At 42.9% G+C, this 26,948-nt stretch overlaps 2 protein-coding genes and 1 long non-coding RNA gene across 6 annotated transcripts in view; 2 read left to right on the top strand and 1 right to left on the bottom strand.

Annotated features, from left to right (window-relative positions):
- Positions 1 to 442: 442 nt before the first annotated feature.
- Positions 443 to 19,947, top strand: NDUFS1 (NADH:ubiquinone oxidoreductase core subunit S1). 3 transcript variants are annotated; one of them, XM_088676013.1, is made up of 20 exons: positions 443 to 486; positions 526 to 670; positions 2,944 to 3,022; positions 4,181 to 4,272; positions 4,918 to 5,025; positions 6,355 to 6,431; positions 6,757 to 6,838; positions 6,930 to 7,060; positions 7,934 to 8,123; positions 9,064 to 9,194; positions 9,671 to 9,785; positions 10,323 to 10,468; positions 11,578 to 11,706; positions 13,884 to 14,013; positions 14,420 to 14,580; positions 15,136 to 15,290; positions 17,723 to 17,898; positions 19,073 to 19,207; positions 19,340 to 19,412; positions 19,606 to 19,947. In XM_088676013.1, the coding sequence occupies exons 3-20, from the start codon at positions 2,962 to 2,964 to the stop codon at positions 19,695 to 19,697; spliced, it is 2,184 nt and encodes a 727-aa protein (XP_088532139.1). In that variant the 5' UTR covers positions 443 to 486; positions 526 to 670; positions 2,944 to 2,961; the 3' UTR covers positions 19,698 to 19,947. The 3 variants fall into 3 exon arrangements, with proteins under 3 accessions (XP_088532139.1, XP_088532142.1, XP_088532135.1); XM_088676016.1 differs by having other exon boundaries at positions 443 to 841; XM_088676009.1 differs by having other exon boundaries at positions 443 to 670.
- On the bottom strand, positions 16,499 to 25,364 carry LOC148687466 (uncharacterized). The gene is made up of 2 exons (XR_015951609.1): positions 24,751 to 25,364; positions 16,499 to 23,104 (listed from the first exon to the last, which is right to left on the bottom strand). It is a non-coding gene; the product is annotated as an uncharacterized LOC148687466 (long non-coding RNA).
- A 140-nt stretch (positions 25,365 to 25,504) lies between these two features.
- The window catches only part of INO80D (INO80 complex subunit D), a 44,900-nt gene continuing 43,456 nt past the window's right edge, over positions 25,505 to 26,948 (top strand). For both annotated transcript variants that reach the window (XM_035137759.3, XM_035137777.3), the window contains exon 1: positions 25,505 to 25,699. The gene's annotated coding sequence lies outside the window, so the exon portion shown is untranslated. The remainder of the gene's footprint in view (positions 25,700 to 26,948) is intronic.

The following is a 26,948-nucleotide window of genomic DNA, read 5'->3' on the forward strand; positions in this document are numbered from 1 at the left end:
GGGAAAGAGGGCGGCGCTCGGCCTTTGCTGCTCTTATATATACGCACGTACGCAGATCCCTCCGCCACGGTGGTTAATTTCCGCCGACATGTCCTTCCGCCGCTCAAGGCCGGAACAACGAACACGGCCACGCCCCGCCAGTTTGAAAGCCGGAGGGTTACAGATTTATGACGGAAGGAGGCGGGAACAGCTCTCACGTCAATCAAGGAAGGGGCGGTGCTTCTCCCAGTTTGTTTCTAACGGACCGGCCTCGCCTCTCCGCAGGTTTTAAAAGCCGGATGTTACGATATGAGGAGGTGGATCATCGCAGACGTCAATCAAGGAGAGAAAACAACGGTTGGTTCGCCTCGTTTGTTTTCAATTGACGGCGGAACTTGCGTGCAGGCCGCTGTCGGCAGCGTCGTCGCCGAATGTTGCCGAGCGCGTCGCGGAAATCACCGAGGGCCCGCCGCCATCTTGATCGCTGAGGAGAGCGCTTTTGAGGAGGCGGCGGCGGCGGCGGCGGCGGCGGCACCGGCAGAGGAGGCGTCCTGGGTCGCTAAGGCCGGACCGGGTTCGCGCCCGCCCCCCACGCCGGGCCAAGGAGGAAGGTCGGGGCGCAGCGGGCAAAAGGGCCTCCGCGGTGCTTTCCGTCCCGTTTCCCTGCTCCGGGCCGAAGGGAGACGCGTAGGTAGGCCGCTGTCCGCTTCGCCTTCCGCGGCGCCCTTGAGCGGGGTCGTCGGGCTGCCTGCGCCCCTTCCCGGCTTCCTTCGTGTGGTAATGAAAGACGGCCCCTCTCCTCCCCACGCCGGGTTTCCCACTACTGTACACTGGAGACGAGCCGGGCCTCGGGAAACAGCAGGCAGGTGTCCCGTCGCCCTCAGGGGCGCCCAAAGGTCACCTTTCGTGAGCTGGCAGAGGGTGCAGAGAGGGGGGTGCCCCCCCACCGCCGTGGCCGTCATCAGGAGCTGGGCATCGCGATGCAGCGGCAGAAATAAGCGAATGCTGCTTTCTAGGGCACACTGTCCAGGTGGCGCAGCGAGTGAACGCGCCTGGCTGTTTAACCAGGCAGGAGGGTGGTTCGAGCCCACCCAGTGATAGCGTGGGGCCAGGATGATTATTTTGCAGTGGGTTGGGCTGGGGATCCTTTTCAACTCTACAATTACACTAATCTCCCACACATCCCATCCCACCCATTAAACTTTCCAACCTATCGCCATACATAACATGGAAAAAAGTATAAGAAAGGCCAGATGACTCCAAACAGTGGCTAATATGGCACAGAGGAGAGAATCAGGGTTCAATACGACTTTTACAGATTGGAGAACGGGGCCCGAACTAACAGAATGTTCTGCACTGAGGAAGGAATAACCAGATGCACCAATATAAGAATTTTTTGGGGGGGGGCAGGTGACTTGCCAGTAATAGGTCTGAAAAGTCTCTTGAGTCAACAGTGTGATGCAGCAGCAAAAATACAGTAAAGGGATGCTGTTCTAGGCTGCATCTGCATAAGCAGAGTGTTCCGATCAGGGGAAGCCATAGCATTGCTCTTTTCTCCCTTGGTCAGACCAGACCAGGAGTACTGTGTCCAGTTCTGGGCACCACAGTTTACGAAGAATTTAGTCAAACTGGAATGTGTGCAGAGTAGGGCTGCTCATGGTGATGATTGAGGGTCTGGAAACCAAGCCTTATGAGGGAACAGTTGAAAGAGTTGGTTGGGTCTGTTTAACTTGGGAAAGAGGTGACAGAGGAGATACAATAGCCATCTTATCTGAAGGGCTGTCACATGAAGGAAGGAGTAAGCTTGTTTTCTGCTTCTGCAGAGGGTAGGACCCAAACCAATGGCTTCAAGTTTTAGCTGAGATTCCTGCATTGCAAGGGCATGGACTGCATGACCTTGGGATCCCTTCCTATTCTAAATTTCTATGAAGAGGCCCACCATGCCCACCTGTTTCCAAGAACAGCAGCAGGTTCACAATGTGATCCTAGCCCTACTTGCTTGCTTGTTTGCTTTTGCTTTTCCAATTGGATGCTCAGTGTTGCTATATTTATTGTATGGCTAGCATTTATTTGCTTTCTTCCATAGATGCCCGTTTCCCCTTATGAAGACAGTATAAGAGCATTGCAGGGCATCACCTGCCAGCAGTGCTACATGTATAGACAGCACAGCTACAAGCTACCTCCCCTTTTTATGATACAGATTTAGTGGCAATGCTTATGGGACTGTTTGAGATTCAATATCTACCTCCTTAGGATTTTTGCCATTTACTCTGGAGTAATTGTCACCATATTCTGCCCCAGGGGAGTGTCCACAGTAATTCTAGCATCTTCTGACCCTTCTCTGTGTTAGTGTGAGATTTAGGGACTGAGTGCAAAGGAGCTCCTGCACTTTTAAGAGTTGTGAAGAAGTCTCTTCAATAGATGCAGCAACAACCTACACACAGTATATAAACGTTTACTGTACGTACTCTGCTTACCTTTCACGTTTTCTACTTTAGGTTTTTAAAATTTTGTAAAAGCTGTAAGCCGGGGTGGGGAACCTGAGGCCCAGAGGCTGAAGGCTGGGGAGCCTTCAGGTACAGAGCATGTTCCCTGCTTCAGACCTTCCTGGAGGGCAGTAGGAATGTGACAGCAACGTGGGAATGAACACCTGAATGGGGCTTGTGTAATTCTAGGGGCTTGTGTGACCACCCTCTCACTATATGTGGGGATCTGGTGACTTCTGTTTCAGTGTATCTGAAGAAGTATGCATGCACACGAAAGCTCATACCAATGACAAACTTAGTTGGTCTCTAAGGTGCTACTGGAAGGAATTTTTTTATTTCATATCTGCAAGTGTTCATATGCTTGGGTGTCAGAAATATTGGGTTATATATTTAAATTATTTTTCAGTTCTTATTTTATATTTAACAAGGTCTTGTTTCAACCTCATTTTAAACTTTAATTTTAATTTCTTATCGCCAGCACCTTATTGCCAGCACCATGTTGCGACTCCCTGCTGTCCACAAGGCCTTAGCTGGTGTCACTCATACTAAAGGATGTGGTAAGTTGCCTTTATATCCAGTCATATATATAGTAACTCTTTCCAGTTTTGTTGTAATTTTCATTATAGTCTCGGTAATTCACAGATAATTCAGAAGACAAATTCCATTTTGGTGGAGGAGAAACCATTCTGTTTAATTTGTAAGGCTTTTTTGAAGTCTTAATGAAGTTCATATACACTTGCAGGCTTTTTCGGTTTTTTAAAGATTTCTATCTAAGTGATTTAGAGGAGAAGCAAAGGCTATAATGAATTGTCATATTAATAACACACCGACAGGAATCCTTTTTTTAAAAAATTACTGAAAATTTAAAAAGTATGTCATGTTTTTAAACACACCTCCTTTTAGAGAAAATACTTCATTTTAATGCTTAGAAGCATCTTCTTGCTGTGTATGAATGTAATACACCCCCCACTTCTCCCTGGCAAGGAAGGAATCAGAAGTTTGTTTTGGATTGACTGCAATTTAGCATATCAGTATGACCCTTAACTGTGACTAATGTTAACAATGGTTGGTTCAGAAAAGCAGGCTTAAAAAAGTATGAATTGATATTGGCATATTACAACTAACCATTAAGATTAATCTAGTTTATCTAGGTTGAGATTATATGGCAAGCTCCAGATAATCCTAAAAGGGAAAGCGCAGAAACCTAGGACTTGCTATGGCTTATTCTTGTAATGGTAAATTATGGTCTGAACAATCCATGGTATAAAACACACTGTGCAGATACTACCATCCTAGGGATTTAATTTTTTCCCCTCTATTTTTGTAAGGTCAGTTTGATAGGTTAAAATTAATAAAATATTATATTCCAGCACCTAGATGACTGACAACTTAAATTCATATTATTCTTCGGGTTTGGGGCAGGACAGGCTCCTCTCAACTCGCACATGATCAGCATGCGTGTGACCGCTGACATGCGCTGTTTTTGGTGCCGAAGGGGGGCAGGGCAGGAGGGGAGGAATGGGACTTGCGCGTGTTCTGCTAACGTGTGGAAGCCAACAACAGAACCCCTTGTGTAAGCGGGGATTCCCCTGTATGAGCTTGTGCACCCTGTTTATCCTTTCAGTAAGTTACTAGTAAATGAATCCAAAATACTTAATCTGACTTCTGAGCAATAAATAATCACATTTTCCATATTTTATTCTTTTGTCTTTCAGTGCGTGCAACAGCTACAGCAGCCAGCAACCTGATAGAGGTTTTTGTTGATGGGAATTCTGTATTGGTACCTCCAGGAACCACAGTACTTCAGGTAGAATAAATTTAGATACACTGTCACTTTCTGTTCACATTTATATATACTGTATTTTTTGGTCTTGATTTATTTGCATCCCCTACAATACCTGCTGTAATATCTCTTAAAAGCACATTGGACCTTGTTTCTCATGGCTCCATTCCCTTAAAGCATTGCAAACCAACTGCAAAGAAAAATAAGTACAGTGGTACCTCATTTTTCGAACGTCTCTGTTGACAAAATTTTTCGGTTTTCGAACGCCTCGGAAGTCGAACATACCACGTGGCTTCCGTATGGAGTTTTCGGTTTTCAAACGTTTAAGAACTCGAACGGTCTTCCAGAACGGAGTACGTTTCGAAAACAGAGGTACCAATGTACTTGGATAAAAATAATAGGTTTTCTTTATAAATGAGAGGCTGACAGTGCTTTCCTAACATATCTACTTGGAAGTAAGACCTGTTGTGTTTTAATTGTAACCTGCCTTGGGACCTTAAGGTTAAGGGAAGGGGAATAATAATGATAATTAATGATGAGTTCAATGGGACTTTCTCCTAGATGAATGCTTATAGACTTGCAGCCTGAGTCACATTTGTATGGAACATTCTAAAAAGTTCCTAACATGTACATTGACACTTTTTCTTTTTCGTTTTGTCTTTTTTGTAGGCCTGTGAAAAAGTTGGAATGCAGATCCCTCGATTTTGCTATCATGACAGATTGTCAGTGGCTGGAAATTGTAGGATGTGTCTCGTGGAGATAGAGAAAGCTCCCAAGGTTGCTAATACTTCTATCTTTCATTAACAGGACAGTTAATGACAAGTGTAAAGCGCTTAACAGAACAGCTAATGACTACTTTGCTGGCACATAAATTATAAGTTGCAATATATCCACTGCTAGCAGTTGCTTTTTGACATTATTGTGAATGTTGTGTTCACCTACATAAAGCTGGATGGCATTGTGTGCGTGCGCACCACACCCCATAGTCAAATTTGACTGGACTTAACTGTCCATGGGTTCTTTATCTTTTTACACACATTTATTTTCATGTTTGTAGACATGTTATCAAACACATTGATGATAGCGGAGCATCAGCTTTTGGTTTCCATTGAGGAAACAGGAGTTAAGCTGTTGGCAGTTAGGGCATTCAGTAGCATATAGTGCTGGCATGCGCATGTGTGCTTTTAGCCACAGCAGGGTGGCAACATGCTGCAATTCAGCCCACCAAACAATGTAATTCCTATACTGTGACTTGTGCCATTTTTCCAGAGCTTGAGAACCCTTTAGGCTTGCAGCTCTGTCTACCTTGTGTGTCATGTCTGGTGCCTGAGAATTTAATCTCTAGCCACTTAGTGCTGAAAAAATTCAGGCAAGCAGCTGGACTAGAACATTTTAGGTTAATATGTTCTTTACTTGACTGTCTCTTGAAAGCCTTTCCTTGTGCCTTCAGTCTGTGTGATTGGGAAAAACATTAAATATTTCTATGGTATATGTTCATAAATGCTTGCAGTGTTTGCATGTCCAGGCCATGGAGGAAGGGATAGCTCTTTTACCGCAAAAGTCAGTCAAATGTTTATGGGGAAGACCAGAAGAGGGGAAAGAAAGGTAGCTCTGTCAGTAGAGCATGAGACACTTAATGTCAAAGTCATTGGTTTGAGCCCCACATTGGGCAAAAGATTATTGCATTGCAGGGGGCTGAACTAGATGGCCCTTGTGGCCCCTTCCAATGCTGCAATTCCATGATTCCATGATAAGGCAATTGTCATCTCATGCTGTTACCCTCAACCTTCCCCCATAACTGTTATTCAGTAGTAAATTGCATCTTAAAATGAAGGTTCCATGGAATCATAATGGCTGTTAGCTTCTGTTAAATCCTGTCCATGAATTGGGCCAGATTTTAAAGCCCTCTAAGCTGCTGGCCGTGACTACATTATGTATTGTGTGAGTGTTGCTTCCTTATTTTTGTTTTGGTGTTGATTTTTATCAATAAGTTTATTATGAAACTAAGGCAAACAGTTGAGGCATTTAATTGACAATGCCCTGCCACTATGTGAGCATCCATGTATACAAATTTGTTATTGATGTAGCTTTCTTATGCATTTGTAGCCAGTAGCTGCTTGTGCAATGCCAGTAATGAAGGGATGGAACATTCTGACAAATTCTGAGAAGTCTAGGAAAGCAAGGTAAGCTCCACCTAATTGCGTGCAAATTGCAATGTATGCTACTCAGAACTGAGATCAATGTGACTTATTCCCAAGTAAGTGTGCAGCAGGGTGCATCTTTAGTCTTCAACATTACAACAGTAAGCTGGGCATGTTTTGTTTTTTTAAGACTCATTTTTAACAGAAATGTTAATGCTTGAACACACTTTCAAAGGAGGACATAACATTATTAATAGTATGCTGTATTAAAAAAATGAATTCATGTATTACTGGTCTATAAAGTGTTTTTAGCATACATTAAATGCTAAATAAATATAGTGGTTTCTTTTTTACTGACCTCCAACAGAGAAGGCGTAATGGAGTTCTTGTTGGCAAACCATCCACTGGACTGCCCCATCTGTGATCAGGGAGGGGAATGTGACCTTCAGGTATAACGTCTTGGATTTTTAAAATGGCATTGGGGTAAAACTTTGCTTCTCAGACATGTATGTTCATTTATTTTGGTTTATTTGTCTTTAGGACCAGTCTATGATGTTTGGCAGTGATAGGAGCAGATTCCTAGAAGGCAAACGTGCAGTGGAAGACAAGAACATCGGCCCACTAGTGAAAACTATCATGACCCGGTGCATACAATGTACTCGATGCATTAGGTAACTGCTACCCTGATTTGTACACCAGCAGCGTGTATGTATAGTTATCTTGTTACTAGGGACATTAATCAGCCTGTTCCTTGCGTTCAGTTGCTTATGAAAGCTCATTCTGTAGTTCTATTTTGCTACTGGATTCTCTCTGGAAGCACCAGAGTCTACACATTTTTCACATGAGCAGATGGCTATTGCATAATGTAAAATCAGGTGGGCACAAACAAGGATCTGGAATAAAAATGCACTCATGTGAAAATCTGTTATTTTAGCTTTGTGTCAGGTCACTTGTGCTTATAAATAGGATACCTGGCCGCTGTAGCAAAGTGTAGCGCTATGGATTCCTGTTTGGATTCCAGACACTTCATTCCCTCTTCTCTACCCCACCCTCACCGTGTTCTGTTTTATCTCCCAGTAGTCAGTTACCATATGATGCCCACTTAGCATGCTCAGTCTTCATTGGGTGGTTAGGGGGGAACAGGAGTTTTGCAACAAAATGCCGGAACTTTCTGGAAGCACCACAAGGCTAAGATAAATTAATGTAGAGAGATTTTAATGTGGTACAGTGACTTACATTTAACGGAAACTTAGTAGACTTCATAGTTTCTTTTAAGTTTTACTTTCCCTGAACCTGTGAGTTGAGGCAGGTCAGATAGGTGTGGGTGGTTCTTGCATTATAATAAATGTTTCACAGGGACTAGGGCTGTAGAAAATTACTTGTACATGTGAGGTTATAAATGCTTTTCATTCACCTGAACTATTGCTAGTTCAGAAGTGCTCAGTTATAAATCCTTTTTGTTTCTTTAAAATAATTTTTTTTCTTGCAAAGACAAACTGACATTTCATGTATTGCTGTGTTTTGTTTTTGCTTTTGTTTGTCAGGTTTGCAAGTGAGATTGCAGGAGTTGATGATCTAGGAACCACGGGAAGAGGAAATGAGATGCAAGTTGGCACTTACATTGAGAAAATGTTCATGTCAGAGTTATCCGGCAATGTGATTGATATCTGCCCAGTAGGTGCTCTTACCTCCAAGCCGTATGCTTTTACATCTCGACCCTGGGAGACAAGGCATGTGTCGTTACTGACACTCGAAGTGTCACTTTAAATATAGTTCTTTTATTCTGCTATATGTTAAGTGCCAAATATTCAGATTAATTCAGACATGGGAATGTAGTTTTTCCCCATGGCTTTTGGACTGTATTTGTAACCTTGAACCTTTTGAAGGTCATAAGAATCCTAATAATACAAAAGCTAATATACATAAAATTTATCATGGTTCAGGAATGTGTCCATAGAGCACATTCAATGGTGGTGTGTTCTACAGTAACATCTGTTGACCTGGGATAACTTGCCCATAATAATCATTTCTACCAATTTTGGAAAATTCTGGTCCCTTTCAGAACCGTGTAGCTTCTGCTTCATGTCAGATGGTGGCACCAGCAACAGTGTTCTGTTGCTCCAGTTCAGCCATTTTTGAAGCAAAATTGCTTGCCACAGGGAACCAGGCAGTGGGTCATGCCTGCTTGCCCTGTGGAACATCCTCCCATCAGATGTCAAAGAGATAAATAATTATACGACCTTTTGTAGATGTCTGAAGGCAGCCCTGTATCATGACACTTAATGCCTGATGTTCTGTTGTGTTGTTTCTGTACATGATGTTGGAAGCCGCCCAGAGTGACTGGGACAACCCAGTCAGATGGGTGGAGTATAAAAAATTGCTGCTGCTGCTGGCATGGGCTGCTCAGGATGCAGAACTGAGAAGGGAAGGGTGAGGAAAGAATGGCAGTAATGAGATAGGCAGTAGTCCTTTACAGGCTGAATTTATATTAAGTGATGGTAGTTGCTGACTTCTGATTTGCAATATATTATGGGAGGTTAGTCATACTTGTCGTCCATGATTAGAGTTGTTAGAAACTTGGGAGCATTTGGGAATGTTTAGTGCGAGATCTGTTTTCCAGATAACAGCATCCTGAAGTTTTGCAATTGAAGGACTGTTCTTTTCCCTTAGGAAGACAGAATCCATTGATGTTCTTGATGCAGTAGGGAGTAACATTGTGGTTAGCACTCGAACAGGAGAAGTGATGAGGATTTTGCCAAGACTACATGAAGATATCAATGAGGAATGGATATCCGATAAAACAAGGTATGCTATATCATGTACGTAAAACATGACATTCTCAGAAGAGAATTTTAGTACAAAAATATACAGTTACAACATTTTCTTCATTCCATGCTTGAAGATTTAGGAACAGTTCAAGAATTACTTGCAAATGGATGTTGATCATCTTCTGTTGCAGCACAAAAAAATTCACTGCTTGTACTGCATTATTGAGAAATATATTCACTGCTATCTCCTCTGGAAATTTTTATGGCTTAGCTGTGCATATTCTTCAGTAGGATTATGCCTAATGTGTTTGTAGTTTTCTAATTTTAAAATGTAGATTTTTAAAACTTTCTTTGGCCATTTCTGCTTAAGTATGCGTGCCATAGAAAATGACAAAGTAATTCAAACTTTCTGAAAAGGTGGAATGCTGATAGGAATCAGTTAATGAAGTAGCTGCTGATAGCTGGGTTGTTCCTTCAGCAGTTGCTTCATCATTATCTTGATCTTCACTCCAGATTTGCTTATGATGGTTTGAAACGTCAGCGTCTTGTTGAGCCAATGATAAAGAATGAAGAAGGGCGGTTCACTTATGTGTCTTGGGAAGAGGCCTTGAGCCGTGTGGCAGGAGTGGTAAGAAAATAATGTTTCTTACAGTGTACTCTTGACCATAGCTAAGGTGCTTGACCGACTACTTTCACAGCAGTACTGAACCTAATGAAGTCACTACTATTGACTACACTGCAATCATTAACTATCGCGTTCTTATAATTTGGGGGAGTGAAATTTGAACTTAAGTGATGCTTTCTTCACTTAGAATTCAGGGGTTAATTGCATTACACATCTTGTAATTTTAAGGTGTAGCTCAGGAACTTGTTTTGCATTGTGGACTCTGAAGGGCCATTTTATATCTTGAATGCCATCTTCTACATTTCAGGATAGTTTTGCTTCCGCCTCTGCAATCCTGTGGATATTTTAAAGAATAAGCAATGCGTCCCAGCTGCATTTCTTTTGGGGGGGGGGAATTGGCTTACTGTGCTTCTCTATTTTTCTAGTTGTTGAAGATGAAAGCTTTTCCACTATTGTTTTTTTTTTTTACAAAACATACCAAATTTTCTGCTAAAATTTAAATATAATATCTCATGCCATCTTCTGTTTCCTCATTTGCAGCTTCAGGGGAGCCAAGGTAATGATATAGCTGCAATTGCAGGAGGACTTGTGGATGCGGAAGCACTTGTATCTCTTAAAGACTTGCTGAATAGAGTAAACTCTGACAACTTGTGTACTGAAGAGGTCTTCCCTACTGCAGGAGCTGGGTAAGTTAATGCTAACAGCTGTACCACTACTGGACTAAAAGCATCAGGGACAGCCCAAGTCATATTCTGCTTGAGACTAGGACAAGAGAGAGCCTGACATCATGTTCAGACGCTGATTGGACAGGCAGTTGAATCTTTATTTGACATCAATAAAGGGCAGAAGACATCAATTGAGGGCAGAAGGCTAGCTTAGGGGGTACTGGCTGGGCTGTCCTCCTTGCTGCCAATGCCCAGCCTTTGCCGTCTAAGGTGAGTGCCTCATTCTGCTTAATGGTAGGGCTGGCCCTGAAAAGCATATCCTAGGATAATAATAAAAAATAAATTAATTATTTATACTCTACCCATCTGGCTGGGTTTCCCCAGCCACTCTGGGTGGCTCCCAACAGAATTAAAAGCACAAGAAAACATCAAACTTTAAAAACCTCCATAAACAGGGCTGCCTTCAGATGTCAGATCAGCCTTCAGATCAGCTTGTGAGTTGTCAGTTTTGACATATCAGAACTGTATATGTTAAGAGGACCACATAAGTTTTAGTAGAGGCAGGTATAGTATCATAACAGTGCTTTTCATTGATGTGCCTCTAGACTGTTCTCCACACAGTATTGTATAACTTCTTAGTATTCCATCTTGTTAGGAAAAGCATTGACTGCAGGTATAAAGTAAGCATAGAGCCATTTTCATAGAAGAAAGTGAAAATGCTCATATCACCCTATTAGTTTACAGTGGTACTTCGGGTTACAGACGTTTCAGGTTACAGACGCTTCAGGTTACAGACTCTACTAACCCAGAAATAGTGCCTCGGGTTAAGAACTTTGCTTCAGGATGAGAACAGAAATTGTGCGGTGGCAGCGCGGCAGGCCCCATTAGCTAAAGTGGTACCTCAGGTTAAGGCGTTTCAGGTTAAGAATGGACCTCCAGAACGAATTAAGTTCTTAACCAGAGGTACCACTGTATTTTAATGCATAGTGGAATCCAGGACCAGGATTTGGATTTATTATTTTGAGATCCAGTATTTTTATGAAATAAAAGTATTCTTAACAGAGATATTTCAGTCCTTCCCATTGGAATGCCCATCATATTTCCCCCTTTTTGTGTGTATTCTGTTACAGAACAGACCTGCGATCTAATTACTTGCTTAATACCAAGATTGCAGGAGTGGAAGAGGCAGATGTCCTGCTCCTGGTTGGTACCAATCCACGCTTTGAGGCACCTCTCTTCAACGCCAGAATCCGAAAGAGGTTTGTAGCTTCATGAAAGTAGTAGATGTTAAATGACTTTCTCCATGCTAATGAGAAACTGCATCTTGAAAGTGGAATATTGGGTCCTGCTACGTATGAACATAAACTAGGAACTATTTAATTTGGACTTAATGTCTTGATGGCTGTAGTTATATCACTTGTGTTAATGCAGCATACACATTAATGGATTGTGCCTGTTGTGGTTATTGTACTAAGAAAAAGGAGTACTTTCAGAATAAAAAATGCAAGGGCTCCAAAACTTCATTTCATAAGATCATAGATCTTCAATACATTCTAAGCAGTTCATACAATCTCCTTGCTAGAGTTGTCTTCATGCTGCCTAGCAAGTTGTCCCTGAAAAGCTGGGAAATAGCACAACATTCTCTGATGCAAGGCATCAGGAGAGGATAATGTCAATTGAATACATTTAAGGTGTTGCATCTGTTTTATTAGGGCTCATACTCAGTGCATTTTTCTTTTTTAAAAAAGGTACTGGTACTCACCATGAAGTTGTTACAGTAAGGGCCACACTTTTTAACAACAACAATACCGTGTTTCCCCCTTTTTAAGACACCGTCTTATTACTTTTTTTCTCAAAAAACCACAGGGTGGCTTATTTTTGGTGGCATGTCTTACTGGTATTTTTATTACGAGTCTGAGGGAAGGGAGGTGTGCAGCCCTCTCTCCCCGGCCCTGGGATGTTCGCGAAGGGCTGCTCTCTCTCTCCTCCAAGGTGGGGACTCACTTAATAGCAATCTGCTACACTGGAGCTTCTTAAATCTAAACCAGTATAATGGAATCTATCTGTGTGATACAGTCCTAGCAGTAGCCTATACGTAAAGCAAGCAAGGATCTCTACCAGCCAGCTGCCCAAGACTTAAGTTCCAACAGTCTGATGTTCCAACAATGTAGCACTTTGTAGTCACTGATAGCAAAGAAGCTACCTGCTGAGAACAAAGAAGCCAGCTAAGCAGCAATTAAGATTGCTGACTTGGTAAATGGTAGCAATTGAGAAGCAATTGAGCCAGCGAGGTGAGGAAGCACGTGTTGTTAGGACGGGCAGTTTAACTTTTGTGTAGAGCAGCGTTTAGCAGCTCCGTTTAGCAGCTGCAAACAGCGAAGGAAAAAGTCCTTAATAAATAAATAAAAGTCCCCAAGGCAAGGACTGTGATCCAAACTACTTACAAATCCTTAAAGGGGCAGCTCCACAGACAACCAAGCAGCATAAGGTAGAAAGAAAACTGCAGCAGGCTTTTTAAAAGGCTGCCTTATGCCTTCGGTAAAAGCAAGGAGACAACAATCAGACACGGGAGATTCCCGTTAAGAGGAAATCAACGTGCATTGAATGGAAGGGAATTTAGGGAAAGGTGGGGGGAAGCGAGAGGTGGGCTGTGTCTGTGTGTGTGTGTGTGTGTGAGAGAGAGAGAGAGAGAGAGAGAGAGAGAGAGAGAGAGAGAGAGAGAGAGAGAGAGAGAGACGCACGGGGGGGGGGGGAGAGAGACAGACACGCGCACGGAGGTCTCTCCCTAAAAGGGAAAACAGCCTTTGCATTCTTCAATCGCCCCTCTTTTCTTCCTCGTGCCTTCATCTCCCCACCCCACTTTTCTCCCCTTCACCAAGTAGAGCTTACACAGCTTGGCTAAAAAAATATTTTTGGATCCTTTTATTTAAAAAAATGCTCTCAGAAACGGGAAAGGGAAATCACGAGGCTTCGGCAGCCAGCAGCTACGGCTGTTCGGTGCATTTTTACAAGCTTTTAAAGGAAATACGTGTCTGTGGAGCGACAGCAAAATGGGGAGAGATTTTTAGGGGGGGGGAGTTGGCTGGCGGGAGGGGGGTTATTGCTAGTGGGTGAAGGGTCTATCAGTATGTCTTATTTTCGGGGTATGGCTTGTATCGCGCAATTGCTTAGAAATCCTGCTATGGCTTATATTATGCCTACGTCTTAAAAAAGGGGAAAGACGGTAATAAGAGATGCCAGTACTGCATACCCTTGAGAACCCCCTGAAAAAAAGCACTGCTGATACCTGTCTTTGGGTGCAGCGCATCTGTTAGTTTCAGCAGCTTCTGTACAAGGAACTTTTGCAAGAATATATTGCGCAAAAATAAAATGATCATGCACTGATTTCTCTGCACATTATAAAACCTTAATAGCATTTTCTGTGCTCCATTTTCAGCTGGCTACACAATGAACTTAAAGTGGCTCTTGTGGGCAGCCAAGTTGACTTGACTTACACATATGATCACCTGGGAGATTCCCCACAGATACTCCTGGACATTGCTTCAGAAAAACACCCATTCAGCAAGGTACCTTTTAAAAAAATGCAGTGCTTTGGAGTGGTAGATTATAATCAAAGATTTTAGCAAGGTATTAAATTCTGTAAAATGGTGATATTTAGTACTCATGTATGGGTTCATATTTAGTATGCTTTTGAGAACAGCCTGGTAGAAGGCACTCCACACCATAGAGGCCACTTGTTCCTCCAATGGAAATGAAGGACTCAGGAGCACCCCTAAGTTTGGACACCTCTATGGGGAGCATGACCCCCAACTAGAGCAGATTCCACCTCCCTCATCCAGATAGGGGAACCGCCTACTAACAGCGCATTTGCAAATGATGCCACAAATTTGTTTTTAAAAGCTGTTGTTGGCCTTTTCATCCAGTATGTTAGCTCTGAGGTTGACATGCTGCTCTCTTGCAACTTCCGCACAGGTTCTGAACCAGGCTAAGAAGCCAATGGTCGTGGTTGGCAGTGCAGCACTTCAGCGTGGTGATGGGGCAGCCATTCATTCAGCCATTTCCACCATTGCACAAAATGCAAGTACAAAAAGTGGAGCTGATCCCAACTGGAAAGTCATGAACATTCTTCATAGGTTTGCTCAACATGTCTTCGTCCCTTTTTTTATTGTCTTGTATGGTGAGGTTTAAAGGCTTCCTAGGGCAAAGCTGTTGGCTTCATTCATCTGGCTCAAGTGTAAGATAGAGATTTGCTGGGAAACAAGTGTCTCAGAATGGTTGCTTGTTTGTAGAACCAAGCATTTTGTCAACTTAATCTATAAAGGGGGTATTGTCCAGTAATGGGATTAGTAGGACATGCTCACATGCATTCAGAGCCAAATACCGTGTTTCTCATATTATAAGACATGTCTTATATTAATTTTTTCCTCAAAAAAAAAAACACAACATGGCTTATTTTCAAGGGATGTCTTATTTTTTAATAAAGTGCACGCGGGCGCTGTTTGCCGGGCTTGTCAAGCCCAGCAAACAGCGCCCGCCGATCTTCGGTGACAGGCGGGGGTGGGGGGAGAGCGGAGAACGATCTGATCAAATAACTTGGGATTTTTACCCCTGGATATTTTAGAAATTACTTGGATTTTGAGAGAGGAATTTTAGATAATCGGGTGAAATTGTAATCTCTTTCTTGACAGGGTTGCAAGCCAAGTAGCTGCCCTTGACCTAGGCTACAAGCCAGGAGTGGATGCGATCCGGAAGAACCCTCCTAAAGTGTTGTACCTTTTAGGGGCTGATGCAGGCTGTGTTACTCGGCAAGATTTGCCTCAGAATTGCTTTGTAATTTATCAGGGTAAGTAGCACCATTTGCTCACAAATTAAGGGAGGAATTTAATGTTGCTCTAATTTCATTATTTCCTCATCACAAACATTTCTGCTTTCCTGGTAGAATGATACCCCCTCTCCTCTGCCCCCACCACTCCTGTGAGGGTTCTCCTGACTTCCTAAGCCAATTTGGTGGTGGTGGGGAGAGTCCTTTTTCACTAGCAGGACTCCTTGTGCTGGTTCCCACTCATCCAACTATTTAGTTGAATCCATCCCTAAGAAATGAAGAATTGGAGTAAGCTACTTAAAGCAATGAGGACATGTGTTTGAGTCTGAAGTATGTTTCAGGTGAATGACTTAACTCCCTGTTGTACCTGTGCTTATTACAGATCTTTCCACCTGTTGTTTGAAATGTTTGCCTTTATACATACCAATTGTCTCAGGCTCACTATACCAGGTATCAAATAAGTGCTTAGAAAATAACCATCATTTCCGTAGCCCTCTGCCTTTCCCAAAAACTTGTTTAAGAGAGGGATTTTTGTTTTATGTTAAAGCTGTACATTTTATGTTCTGTTTCCTGATTTGAAGGTCATAAGTAGCTGTGAAGTAGAAGTAGAAGAAATGGAAAGTGTTGAATGCTGATTTGTATTTTAAGGGGACTTTATCTCTAATAAATTAAACCTAATGTCAGTGTTTGCGCTATGCCTTCTATGATGAGTGGGTGGCTTGTGTTTGAGAACCAGATTACTCCTAAATTAAAGGTAAAGATACCCCTGACCGTTAGGTCCAGTCGCAGACGACTGGGGTTGCGCTCTCATCTCACTCTATAGGCCGAGGGAGCTGGCGTTTGTCCGTAGACAGCTTCCGGGTCATGTGGCCACCATGACTTAAGCCGCTTCTGGCGAACCAGAGCAGCACACGGAAACGCCGTTTCCTTCCCCACCAGAGCGGTACCTATTTATCTACTTGCACTTTGATGTGCTTTCGTACTGCTAGGTGGGCAGGAGCTGGGACCAAACAACGGGAGCTCACTGCATCGTGGGGATTGGAACTGACGACCTTCTGATCAGCAAGCCCTAGGCTCTGTGGTTTAGACCACAGCGCCACCCACACCCCTTTTTCCTAAATTAGGAGAACTAAATTATTTTAAGCAACATAGAAACTTGGTGTAACCAGAAAAGAATCCTTACATGAATCCTATAAGCTAGCACAGTTAATTTGTCTTAAACTGGTAGATTTTTTTTGAAATAATTCTTTATTATTTAAAATTACAAAATTACAATTTAACAAACACAAACAAACACAAAAATAAACAACCGCAATGTGAATAGACCATAGCGAGAACAGATTTCTCTTCTTGCTTTAACTTTACTTAAGTATTTCCCATCCTTCCCATTATACAATGTTTTGCTTCTTTTGTTCCACAGGTTTTTATTTTGTATTGTCTTTTCTTTCCTTCTAATGTCATAGCTGCCAAGTTATCCCTTTTTTAAAGGGATTTCCCCTTATGCTGAATAGGCTTCCTCGCAAGAAAAGGGAAAACTTGGCAGCTATGCTAATGTACGGCCATCAATCCGTACATTAATAGAGTTCTTATTTCTTTTTTATCTCAGGTGGTAATATAATTAATAGAAACATTTCTGGCCTTTTTTTAAACATTAATGTAATTTTTTTAAAAACTTCTCATAGATGTTATTCCAATACCCTTTGATTGATCAAAATCAACTGGTAGAATTTTTTATAGTTGCATTGGTCAGTAGTGGAAAGAAAGAGTATACACAATTTAGAGAGAGAGATTCCTTTCTAGAAGAAATCTTAAAATATAAATTACCTTGAACAAATTAGTGAAGAGCTACTTAACCTGGAAGAAATGGTCTGACAATCCCAGCAGGTAAAATGATAAACCTTTGATAATGGAATTCTTGAGGGAGTATGTATAGGCTTTTACAATGTCCTGGTTAAGACATAACAAACCATGAACCAGAGCTGAATCAGAAGTGTGCAGTTTGTAACCCAAGGACAGAAGGAGCTAAAAGAGTACAAGATTAATAAGAGTACTTAGCAGTGCATGGTGTAAAGTTAGGATACATGATGATACTGGAAGTACATAAGTATTAAAAGGCATTCTGTCTCTGTAAGGTGATGTCAGCAAGCATATCGCTTGAAAATAGGAGCAGTTTGTATAACAATTTCTTCAAAGCTGTAGCTAGAAAAAAAAACAGGATATCCAAACACAATACCGAAAAAGCAAACTTCAGCCAGTCAAAAGTAGAACTGAAGGAGACTAATCAAGCCAAGACAGCGGAAACAAGAAATTAGCAAAGTTCTTGGAGTGCAATTTTCACCTAACTAAACGTAATCTAGACTTTTATAGATACAGTAATTTAAACATACAGTACAGTACAGTCACACTGTGAAGTTTCCCATTGCTAATGACACTTTTACTGGATTCCGTTTCAGGGCACCATGGTGACGTAGGCGCTCCTATGGCTGATGTTATTCTTCCAGGAGCAGCTTATACAGAAAAGGCTGCAACATACGTGAACACTGAAGGTAGAGCTCAACAAACCAGAGTAGCCGTAACACCACCTGGCATGGCAAGAGAAGACTGGAGAATAATTAGAGCAATCTCTGAGGTACTGCTAAGTGTAGTAGAAATGGAGCTTTCCAGTAACAGTCTTTTTTATTATCATACTGCATTTATATACTGGCTTGGTTCTCATGTCATGTTACTACACATTTTAAAACAAGCTGTGGTTGAATATGAACAAGCAATGTGCTGGTACTGTATATGTTGCTAAGAAGTTCTTGATCGATTCCTTCCCTGCTCCTGGTGCTGCTGGGAAACAAGTTAGTCTGACTTGTTGTGATGCCAGAAACCAGGTTTGTGTTTTCTCTCTCTCCCCAAGCAACCAAAGAGCAGTAACCAAGTTTGCTCTTAGCTTAATGCTTCTGGTTGGTTTTGAGGAACACAAGCATGCCTTTGTTCAGACGTCATGACAAACCAAACTGGCATGAGCGCTCTGGCCTGGACATCCAATATTGATTTGGAAGCTCCACTGGACTGCGGTTTTCCAAAATGAATTGCTATGAAGTGCAAATATTAGAAATAGACCATTAATGTGAAAATATCTTTTTTTGAATTAGGACTTCGGTTGAATCTGGCAAGTCCTGCTAAAAGTGTGCGTGGACTGACTTATTTGCATGCTTGACTGTCTGGAGAAGGATGGGAACATTGTTGATTTTGCTCAGTTAAGATACACCGTTTGGAACTGAACAAATTCTAACAAACCTGGATGCGATGCTAGGCATAAACAAATTTGCCAACCATTTCGCTTTCTTTTGTACTTGAGCCAATCAGAAATTCTACTTTCTAAATGGTTGCCTTGTTTACCCTAATAGTCATGCCTCAGGTTGTGAACGCTGCGGGCTGCGTGTTTTTGGGTTATGGACCGCGCCGAACCTGGAAGTACCGCAACAGGTTACTTCTGGGTTTCGGCGCTCGTGCAGAAACACAAAATGATGTAATGCACAGAAGCGCCAAATTGCATCATGCACGTTCGCAACCCGCTGTATGACTGTAATTATGGATTGTATCTGATCTTAGTCCTACACAAGGTAGACTCATTGAACTTAATGGATGTGACTAACGGAGGTCCATTGATTTCAAGGGGGCGTCTTGCTCTGAATATCCTATACCTTTCAAGATGTACCCTTTTAAGCATGTTCATTGCAAAGGTAGTGTGTTTTCCAACAAGGAACAAATCTGAACCCAGTCCTGAGTTTCTTCCTCCCACTTTTCTCTTTCAGATAGCTGGCATGACCCTCCCATATGACACACTTGATCAAGTGAGGAGCAGATTAGAAGAAGTATCTCCTAATTTAGTCAGATATGATGATGTGGAGGAAGCAAACTACTTTAGCCAAGCAAATGAGCTGTCAAAGGTATGGGGTTCCACATTTATGCAGCTATAGCAAAATAAGTGTGTCTTGTGTCCTGCTGAAAAATGTACCACAGGGCAAGTGAGAACAATTATTTTCATAAAGATGATTGCTTATTCTATTTTTTCAATGCAGGCAGTTAATCAGAAACTTCTTGGTGATCCTCTTGTTCCACCCCAGCTCACAGCTAAAGACTTCTATATGACAGGTAACAGCAGTACATGATCCTAATAGTGTGTCTTACTTAATACAGGGATACATAATATTTCCTGTTTATTCAGTTGAGAGGCATGCCAATTTTGTTTCTGTGTAAAATACTTTAATTGCAGATACCATGTTCAGTGATCAACACTTGTAAGTATTAAAACTTCTAGAGGTAATAGACATGTTTTTCTTTGCAGATCCCATTAGTAGAGCATCACAGACAATGGCTAAATGTGTTAAAGCCGTTACCGAAGGGGCGAAGGCTGTTGAAGAACCCTCCATCTGCTAAGGAAATCCTAGAGTTACCAGTGTCGGATCAGGCATTCTTATGACTTTTTCCCAAAAATAATAATTTTGTGGTGGTCTATTTAGGTTTCCACTTTCTTCATGAATGCCGGTGAGAGTTTATTTAAAGCCAGCTGTCCAGTGTTCATTTGCTAATTATGTTCAGCACAACTTAAATGTATTTAGACATACATATTATGTATACTGATTGTGTACAAACATGATGTAAAATTAAAGCAGTTTTACATATGTAATACTGTTTCTCTGCACTGTGTTTCTCCAGTAAGTTAAATATAGACTTCGCTCAAAGTACAGAAGGCAAACTTTGGACAGAGGTAAAATCTAACACTTGCAATGTGAAACAATGTAGCAAGCATCTTGTTACTTTTTTGCAGAAATATTTAGTTAATGTGACATTGGAGGGTTTGTACGGTACAACTAAGTCACAAACAGGTTAAATATTCCTTTAGAAGTACTCCCCCCCCCTTCCAGTCCTATTTCAGTTCAAAGGAAATTTAGACTTTACTGTTTGGGTACGTCTTAAAACTTTGAAAATAAGGAAAAGGTATACAGTATAGGAGTTTTGTTTTACAATGGCTCAGAGCTGTATTATTTAAAAAGTCCAGCAGAACAAGAGATGGCTTTTGACAGTCCAGCACAATCTTAATTCTATCCTAATATACTTCAACTAACATGGTAGCCTTTACCTAGTAGTTCAGACTTGTTCCATCTAAGCAAAAATAAGACTTACACATTAAATAGCTTACTCATAAGACACAATGGGAATGTGGCAGCTCTAATATCTGCTGTGGGTACTGCAGAAACTTATTTAAAATGCAAAAAGCCACTTATTTTAAATGGTCAGATTTAGCCAACTTCAGCTTGCACAGGCATCTGTAGACTCATCTATGTAATGCTGCTCTCTGGTTTAGCATTACATGTGGGCCAGACCATAGCCTGTCTGATTTTTGAATTACTGTTTTGAATAAGAGAGGCTGGGGTCCATAAGTGTCCTGCGCATAGCTGTCAAGTTCTCCCCTTTTTTAAAGGGAAATTCCCTTATGTTGAATAGGTTTCCTCGTGAGAAAAAGCAAAACTTGACAGCTAATTTTAACACATGTTCTTGGGAACATTTTTTTGGGGGGGGGGGTTAGGTGGGAAATAGTGATGCATAAATCAATGTCTAGAATTCCAGTTGTAGTTGTTACTAGAAGTTCTCACTACCCTACCAGCTGGTAGTGGTTCTTATCTGCACCAAAACATACACTTAATTTTAGCACTATTTGTTGATCAACCGTCCAGCATAACAACTGACATGCCAAAGAACTGTGGTTTAAAGTAGCTTTCTTATAAAAGTTGCTGTTCTGGTGACTACTTTTTCAAAAATCCCTAGAAACAACTAGAGGAAGAAACAGCAAGCTCTTAAATAATTTGTTTGAATGCTAAATATTAACATCATAATATTATGAAATTATGTACTACTCGCTGACAATCTGAATGTTATTTAGGATTAAACGTGCCAGCCCACAGGTTTAATTATTTCTTGGACTGGTCCTAATGTGTCAGTTTAATTTTTGCAGTTACTAGTACAAGCCCAATAAACTGCCGAAATATATTACATATGAGTATGGATAAATGCCAGCGTAAAATTTTCCTCCCTGCTGCTTTTGCCCCATTTTCTCTCACCCAATGCCAGCACTATTGCTTGTGGCCACATGGCAGAAGTACTGTATTGGAAGGACCCACCCCCCATATATTTTTTTAAAAATCGTGCTTACAGACCTATTAAAGCATGTCTGTCTGTTCCTTTTGTGGGGAATGTATGTTGCTTTGTAGGAATGTAAACCGGAGGGAATATGAGGAAAAGGAGAAATTTCTGTTGCACCATAATTTAGGTGTCCAACATTTTGATTAGTTAGATTGCAAATATTACAAGTGGGTGAAAAGAATGTTCTGAAGCACTTTGTTACTCTTACTACGAAGTGGCTGTGAGTCTGGCTGCAGACTGTGTGGGAAACTGACTGACTTGCTCTGAACAACTAGGAATACAAATGGAATATAACAAACCAGTATGAACAACAGCTAATTGAAGCCTCTCCATTTCTCATTTAATTTATCCATTTGTTTCCAGTTCTCGTGTTGTACAATAAAATAAGAAAAAACAAATCCATCAGAATGCAAAACAACAATAAAAGAAGATCTTATAAGCACAGGAAGACTTAGATTCTGTTTATCTAATAATCTAGTCAAGTTAATGCTTTGGGACAAGAACCGTAAGTTGCACAATGAGTGGGATTCTTTCCACTTGTGCAGTGGGGCTTACTGACACCCCCCCCCCAATGACAACCTCCCAAACAACAAAAGGGGAGTATTTCTGTCTAGAAAGTTGCAAGGCTTGTGTAGACAGAACATGTATGCACAACATTGATTTCCACCCAGTTTTTACAGTGACATCCTATAAACATATCTCCTCAGAAGTAAGGTTGATTGAGTTCCACAGAGCTGACTATTTAATAGTAATAACAATAATTTTAATATGTGTACCTGGCCCATCTGACTGGGTTGCTGCTTCCAACAAATATAAATGTATGATAAAACATCAAACATTAAAAACTTCCCTAAACAGGGCTGCCTTCAGATGTCTTCTAAAAGTCGTACAGTTCTTTATCTCCTTGACATCTGCTGGGAGGGCGTTCCACAGGGTGGGTGCCACCACCCAGAAGGCCCTCTGCCTGGTTCCCTGTAACTTCACTTCTCACAGAGCTAGATCTCAGTGTCTGGGCTGAAGGGGTGGAGTTGCTCCTTCAAGTATACAGGGTTGAGGCCATTTAGGGCTTTAAAGGTCAGCACCAACACATTGAATTGTGCTCGGAAATGTACTGGCAGCCAATGTAGATCCTTTAGGACCTGTGTTGTATGGTCCCAGCTGCTGCTCCCAGTCACCAGTCTAGCTGCCACATTCTGGATTAATTGTAGTTTCCAAGTCACCCTCAAAAGGTATCCCCATGTAGAGCACATTGCAGTAGTCCAAACAGGAAATAACCAGCAGATGTGCCACTCTGGCGAGACAGTGCGTAGGCAAGTAGGGGTCTCAGCCAGTGTACCAGCAGACGGTAGGCAGATGCCCTGGACACAGAATTGTGTGCCTCCATGGACAGCTGTCCGACATGAGTCCAAAATGACCCCCGAGGCTGCGCACCTGTTCCTTCAGGGGCAGTTACCCCATTCAGAACCAGGGAATCCCTCACGCCTGCCTGCCCCCTGTCCCCCCAACACAGGACTTATGTCTTGTCAGGATTCAACCTCAATCCGTTAGCCACCATTCATCCTCCGACTGTCTTCAGACACACAGGACACCACCCTCAATGGTTCCGATTTAAATGAGAGGCATTTGATGTATCACTGTCTTGGCTAGAAAGTTTAATAATATAACATTAATAAAATTATTTTTTAAAATAAATAAAAGAAATTGGTTACATCACCATTTCAGCTATCCTTATGTTTACGTTCACGTTCAACAGAGGGTACTAACAAATAGTGGACTTGAAACATCTGAGAACTACTGGACATTATATTATCAAGAGCCATATCGCAGACAGCATTTTGCAGACTACATACAATCAATGAAGATGACAGTGCGCAGACTGCCTATATACAGCAGACAAAGAATACTGCAGATGGTAGATTTTGTTAAACCGAAATTAAGTCAGAAAGTGTTTGGCAAATTTCTAGTTTAAAGAATAAAAGGATGATTTGATCCAGTTCATATTTAATGGATCTGAATACAGAAAATACACAAGCTTCCAAAAGTTAAGCCTGTCCCCAGATACTTGTTGCCTGACCACAAGTTCTGACATTATACGAAGTTAGAATAACCCAATGCTGCCAAAAAGTAGAGTCGCTCTATAATCCTACTAAGGAGTAAGAGAATTTCCCCTCAAATGGACAAAAAAAAAAAATCAAGGAAAGGAATAGTACTCCTGCCAAACATGCAGAACTGAAGGGAGGTTTGTCAATTCCTTTGACAAGAATATTCAGCAGTAACAGATAACGCTGCCAAATTTGGAGGGGAAAGATTTCTGCTCCAGGAGAAAGATCCATCCTGTTAGGTTTGCAGAATAGTAGCTTCTTTCTTTGAATACTGAGACACAAGGAAAGCTTCATGAGAATGAATGTGAAGTAATTTCAAATATATTAGGTGTCCCATTCAGTGCTTTAAAAAAGTGTGTTTTAAAAATCCCGTATCTGTAATCATAGTTCATCTGATAAATTCTGAAACATTAAGTCAATGCTGAGTTGGTGAAAAAAGAATACCTGATAGACGAGCTTGTAATTACACAAAAGGCAGCAGCAAATGTCAGTTTAAAACCACTGCACTGTTGCCATTGCATGTACCACGTGGTTTTCAGCTAAATCAGAAGCACTTTTAAAAAAAGTGACAAAATCAGCAATTGCGCACTAGAAATCTCTGGAAACAGTTTGAAGTACTTTTGCAGCGCTTCGACCTATAAAGATTATGTCGAAATGAACGATATAAAAGTATTTTGCAATGTTATATCTTGCACACACATTCTTACCACAGACAACCATACTCAAATTGGTTTCGGAGAAAAAGCAGCCTCTGTTAAGTTCAGGAACCTAACTATGAGAAAGACATCAGAACTAGTGGCTCATACTTCAGGCACAAAACCAAAAGTCAGATTAAATAAAATTTATATAAGGACACAAGTACATGCAAAACAACAACAACAACAACCACACACACATTGAAAATATAACAAAAAGCCCACTACTGTTTTTTGTTGTTTTAGTTATTGATCCCAGTGCAACCTGATGGGGAAACAAAACTGCTATGAACCAAAAAAGCAGTTTGTTTTTACTCTTGTTTGTTTTTTAAAGTTGCACTTGTACATAATCCTCTCTGACCTATCCTTCACCTCACCTGGAGCCCGATGCCTTTTTTGGGGGGGGGGGCTCACCTCCATGGAGGAAAAGATCCCCTCTGCGCCCCCCCCCAACCCCCCCAAAACCACCACGTGCCCCTTTTTGGGACTTACCTTTGCAGAACTTCCGGGGGCGTCCAAAACTTCCGAGATGCGATGGAGAAGGATGGAGAGGCACCCGCCCCTGGTTTTTTAACTTAAAACACACAAAACAACAAATTCATTCATAAAAAATAAGAGGGGGACACAAAACCTTAAAACGCTGCCTACCCCCTTTTCTTTTTTTCTTCCCCCCTGAGCTTCAAAGGGAAACCCACCATCCCGGCAACATTTGGCCTCGCCTTTCCAAAATGTTGCATCGACTGAGCCTTTCCAAAATGTTGCATTTTCTCCACACACACCCCTCAAAAAAGAAGGGCAACCCCGAGCACCCCATCCTTCTTTCCCCTGGTCCTGAGCTTCCCCTCTTCCCTCTGTCCTGCGACCCTCCCAAGATGGTAGGGAAGTTGTCGTTTCGCCGGGCAGAGGAGCCTCTCTCTGGTGTTATGTCCTCTCAGTGCCTGTAGTGGTGCTGTAGGAGGGCTGCAAAGCGCTCTTTTTTTCCTCCTTTCTCGAGAGCAGCCCCAGCAGCCCTGCCTTCTTTGCTGGAGAATATATTCAGGGAATTTCCACCCCCCCACCTCCACCCCAACTTCATAATCACCTACCCTCTCCGAGCACTTTCGTAAGCGTTTTTGTTTGTTTGTTTGTTATATTATTTTGCTTAAAATTTTTATTATTATTATTTAAATCATCACCATAATAAAGAGCTCCCGTTCTAAGCCTAAAAAGAGAAAAAAGGGGGAAACAAGCAAGGATCTTTCTCCTCAGAGCCAGGGGGGCAGCAGCAAACCAAGCAGCAAGCTTCCTCAGCGCTTCAAGCAGCTCCGAGACCCATTTCCCCGGTCCCTCCGCTGGGGAGGAAACTCTGCTCTGCCAGCCCAACAGAGGGGGAGAAAAAGGGGGGAGAGACCAGAGAGCCGAGAAGAGGAGGGAGGAGAAAAAAAAAGGGCCAGCTGGAAAGGTAAGCCAGGCCCGGCCTGCATCCCCGGGCTCGCCTACGGCGGCAGGCGGCGTCGCCCGTGTGGGGACAGCCGCCGGGTGGGCTACGCGAGGCCGGGGATGCGCCTGGGAGATCCGGGCCGCGCGGGTTTCGAAAGGGGGGGGATGGAAAGGGGGGTTCCGGGAACCGGGGGGTTCGGGAGGGAGGCCGGGCCCGTCTGGGAACGAAGGGAAAGGGGCGCCGGGGGTGGAGGGGAGGGGGAGCCTGGCCGAGGCGGGAGAGAGACGGGCCTTCTGGCCTAGCGGCTCCCCGCCCCCCGCGACGGGTCCCGGCCTAGCGCCGGACAAACCCCGAGCTCGGCGCCGGAGCGGTCAGGCCTCCGAGAGGGGTTTTCGGAAGGTGGCGGGGAAGGCGCTTCGGCCAGGGAGCTCCGAAGCCCGGGCTGGAGTTAGGCGGGGGGAGGCCGGCGGACTGCGGAGCAGAGACTCCGGGGCGTGATGGTAGTGGTAGTGGGGGGTGGGGTGGCGAGAGAGGGTGAAGCGGGTTATTTGCTATTTTCCACTACGATTTCAACCCCCCCCCCCATTTTGGGGCGCGCTTCGCCCCCTTTAGACCTGGGCGCCTGGGCTCGGTGGCTGAGTGGGGGGTCCCAGGGAAGCACGTCCGCCGGGATCTCCCCCCCCCCCACCTCCGACGCCGCCGGCCTTTTAAAGTTTTGCTTTTTGGACATCGCCGAGCCCCCCCTCCAACACCACCTCGGACCCTCCCTTCCTCGCCCTACGCTTTGGGTTATAATGCGGCCCGAAATGAGTGCAAGAACATTTTGGCGCTCCCTCCTGAATTGCATTGGGAAAGGGGTGGCTGGGGGGGGGGGAAGCGTTTTCCCCATTTCCCAAACACTGCTTTGCAAGCCCACCTTTTCCTCCTCTTCCTCCTGTCCCACAAGTATGAAAGTTAATCCTGATTTTAAATGGTTATGGGGCAGCGGGAAGTTTCCGAGAGGCTGCCGTGGTGCTGGCGGGGTAGGCGAAGGGTTAAAGGCTCGTAAGTCGAGGCGAGGAAGGGCATCATCATGCTGCAGAGGTGTTATTGCAAGGTCCCACTAGAAAGAAAGGAAGGAAAAAGCCTAGAAACATTGGTTAGTTTTAAGATTTGTTCCAGCCAGGGGGGTGGGAGGTAGGTGGGTGGAGGGTACTGTCGCCCAGCTTCTTACTTCTGCCGTCCGTTTTGCCAGGGCTACCAGATCTTACCACTTCAGTACTTTCGTAGG

The sequence above is a fragment of the Zootoca vivipara genome, chromosome 1 (assembly GCF_965207765.1).
Source record: "Zootoca vivipara chromosome 1, rZooViv2.hap1.1, whole genome shotgun sequence".
Taxonomy (NCBI): Eukaryota; Metazoa; Chordata; class Lepidosauria; order Squamata; family Lacertidae; genus Zootoca; species Zootoca vivipara.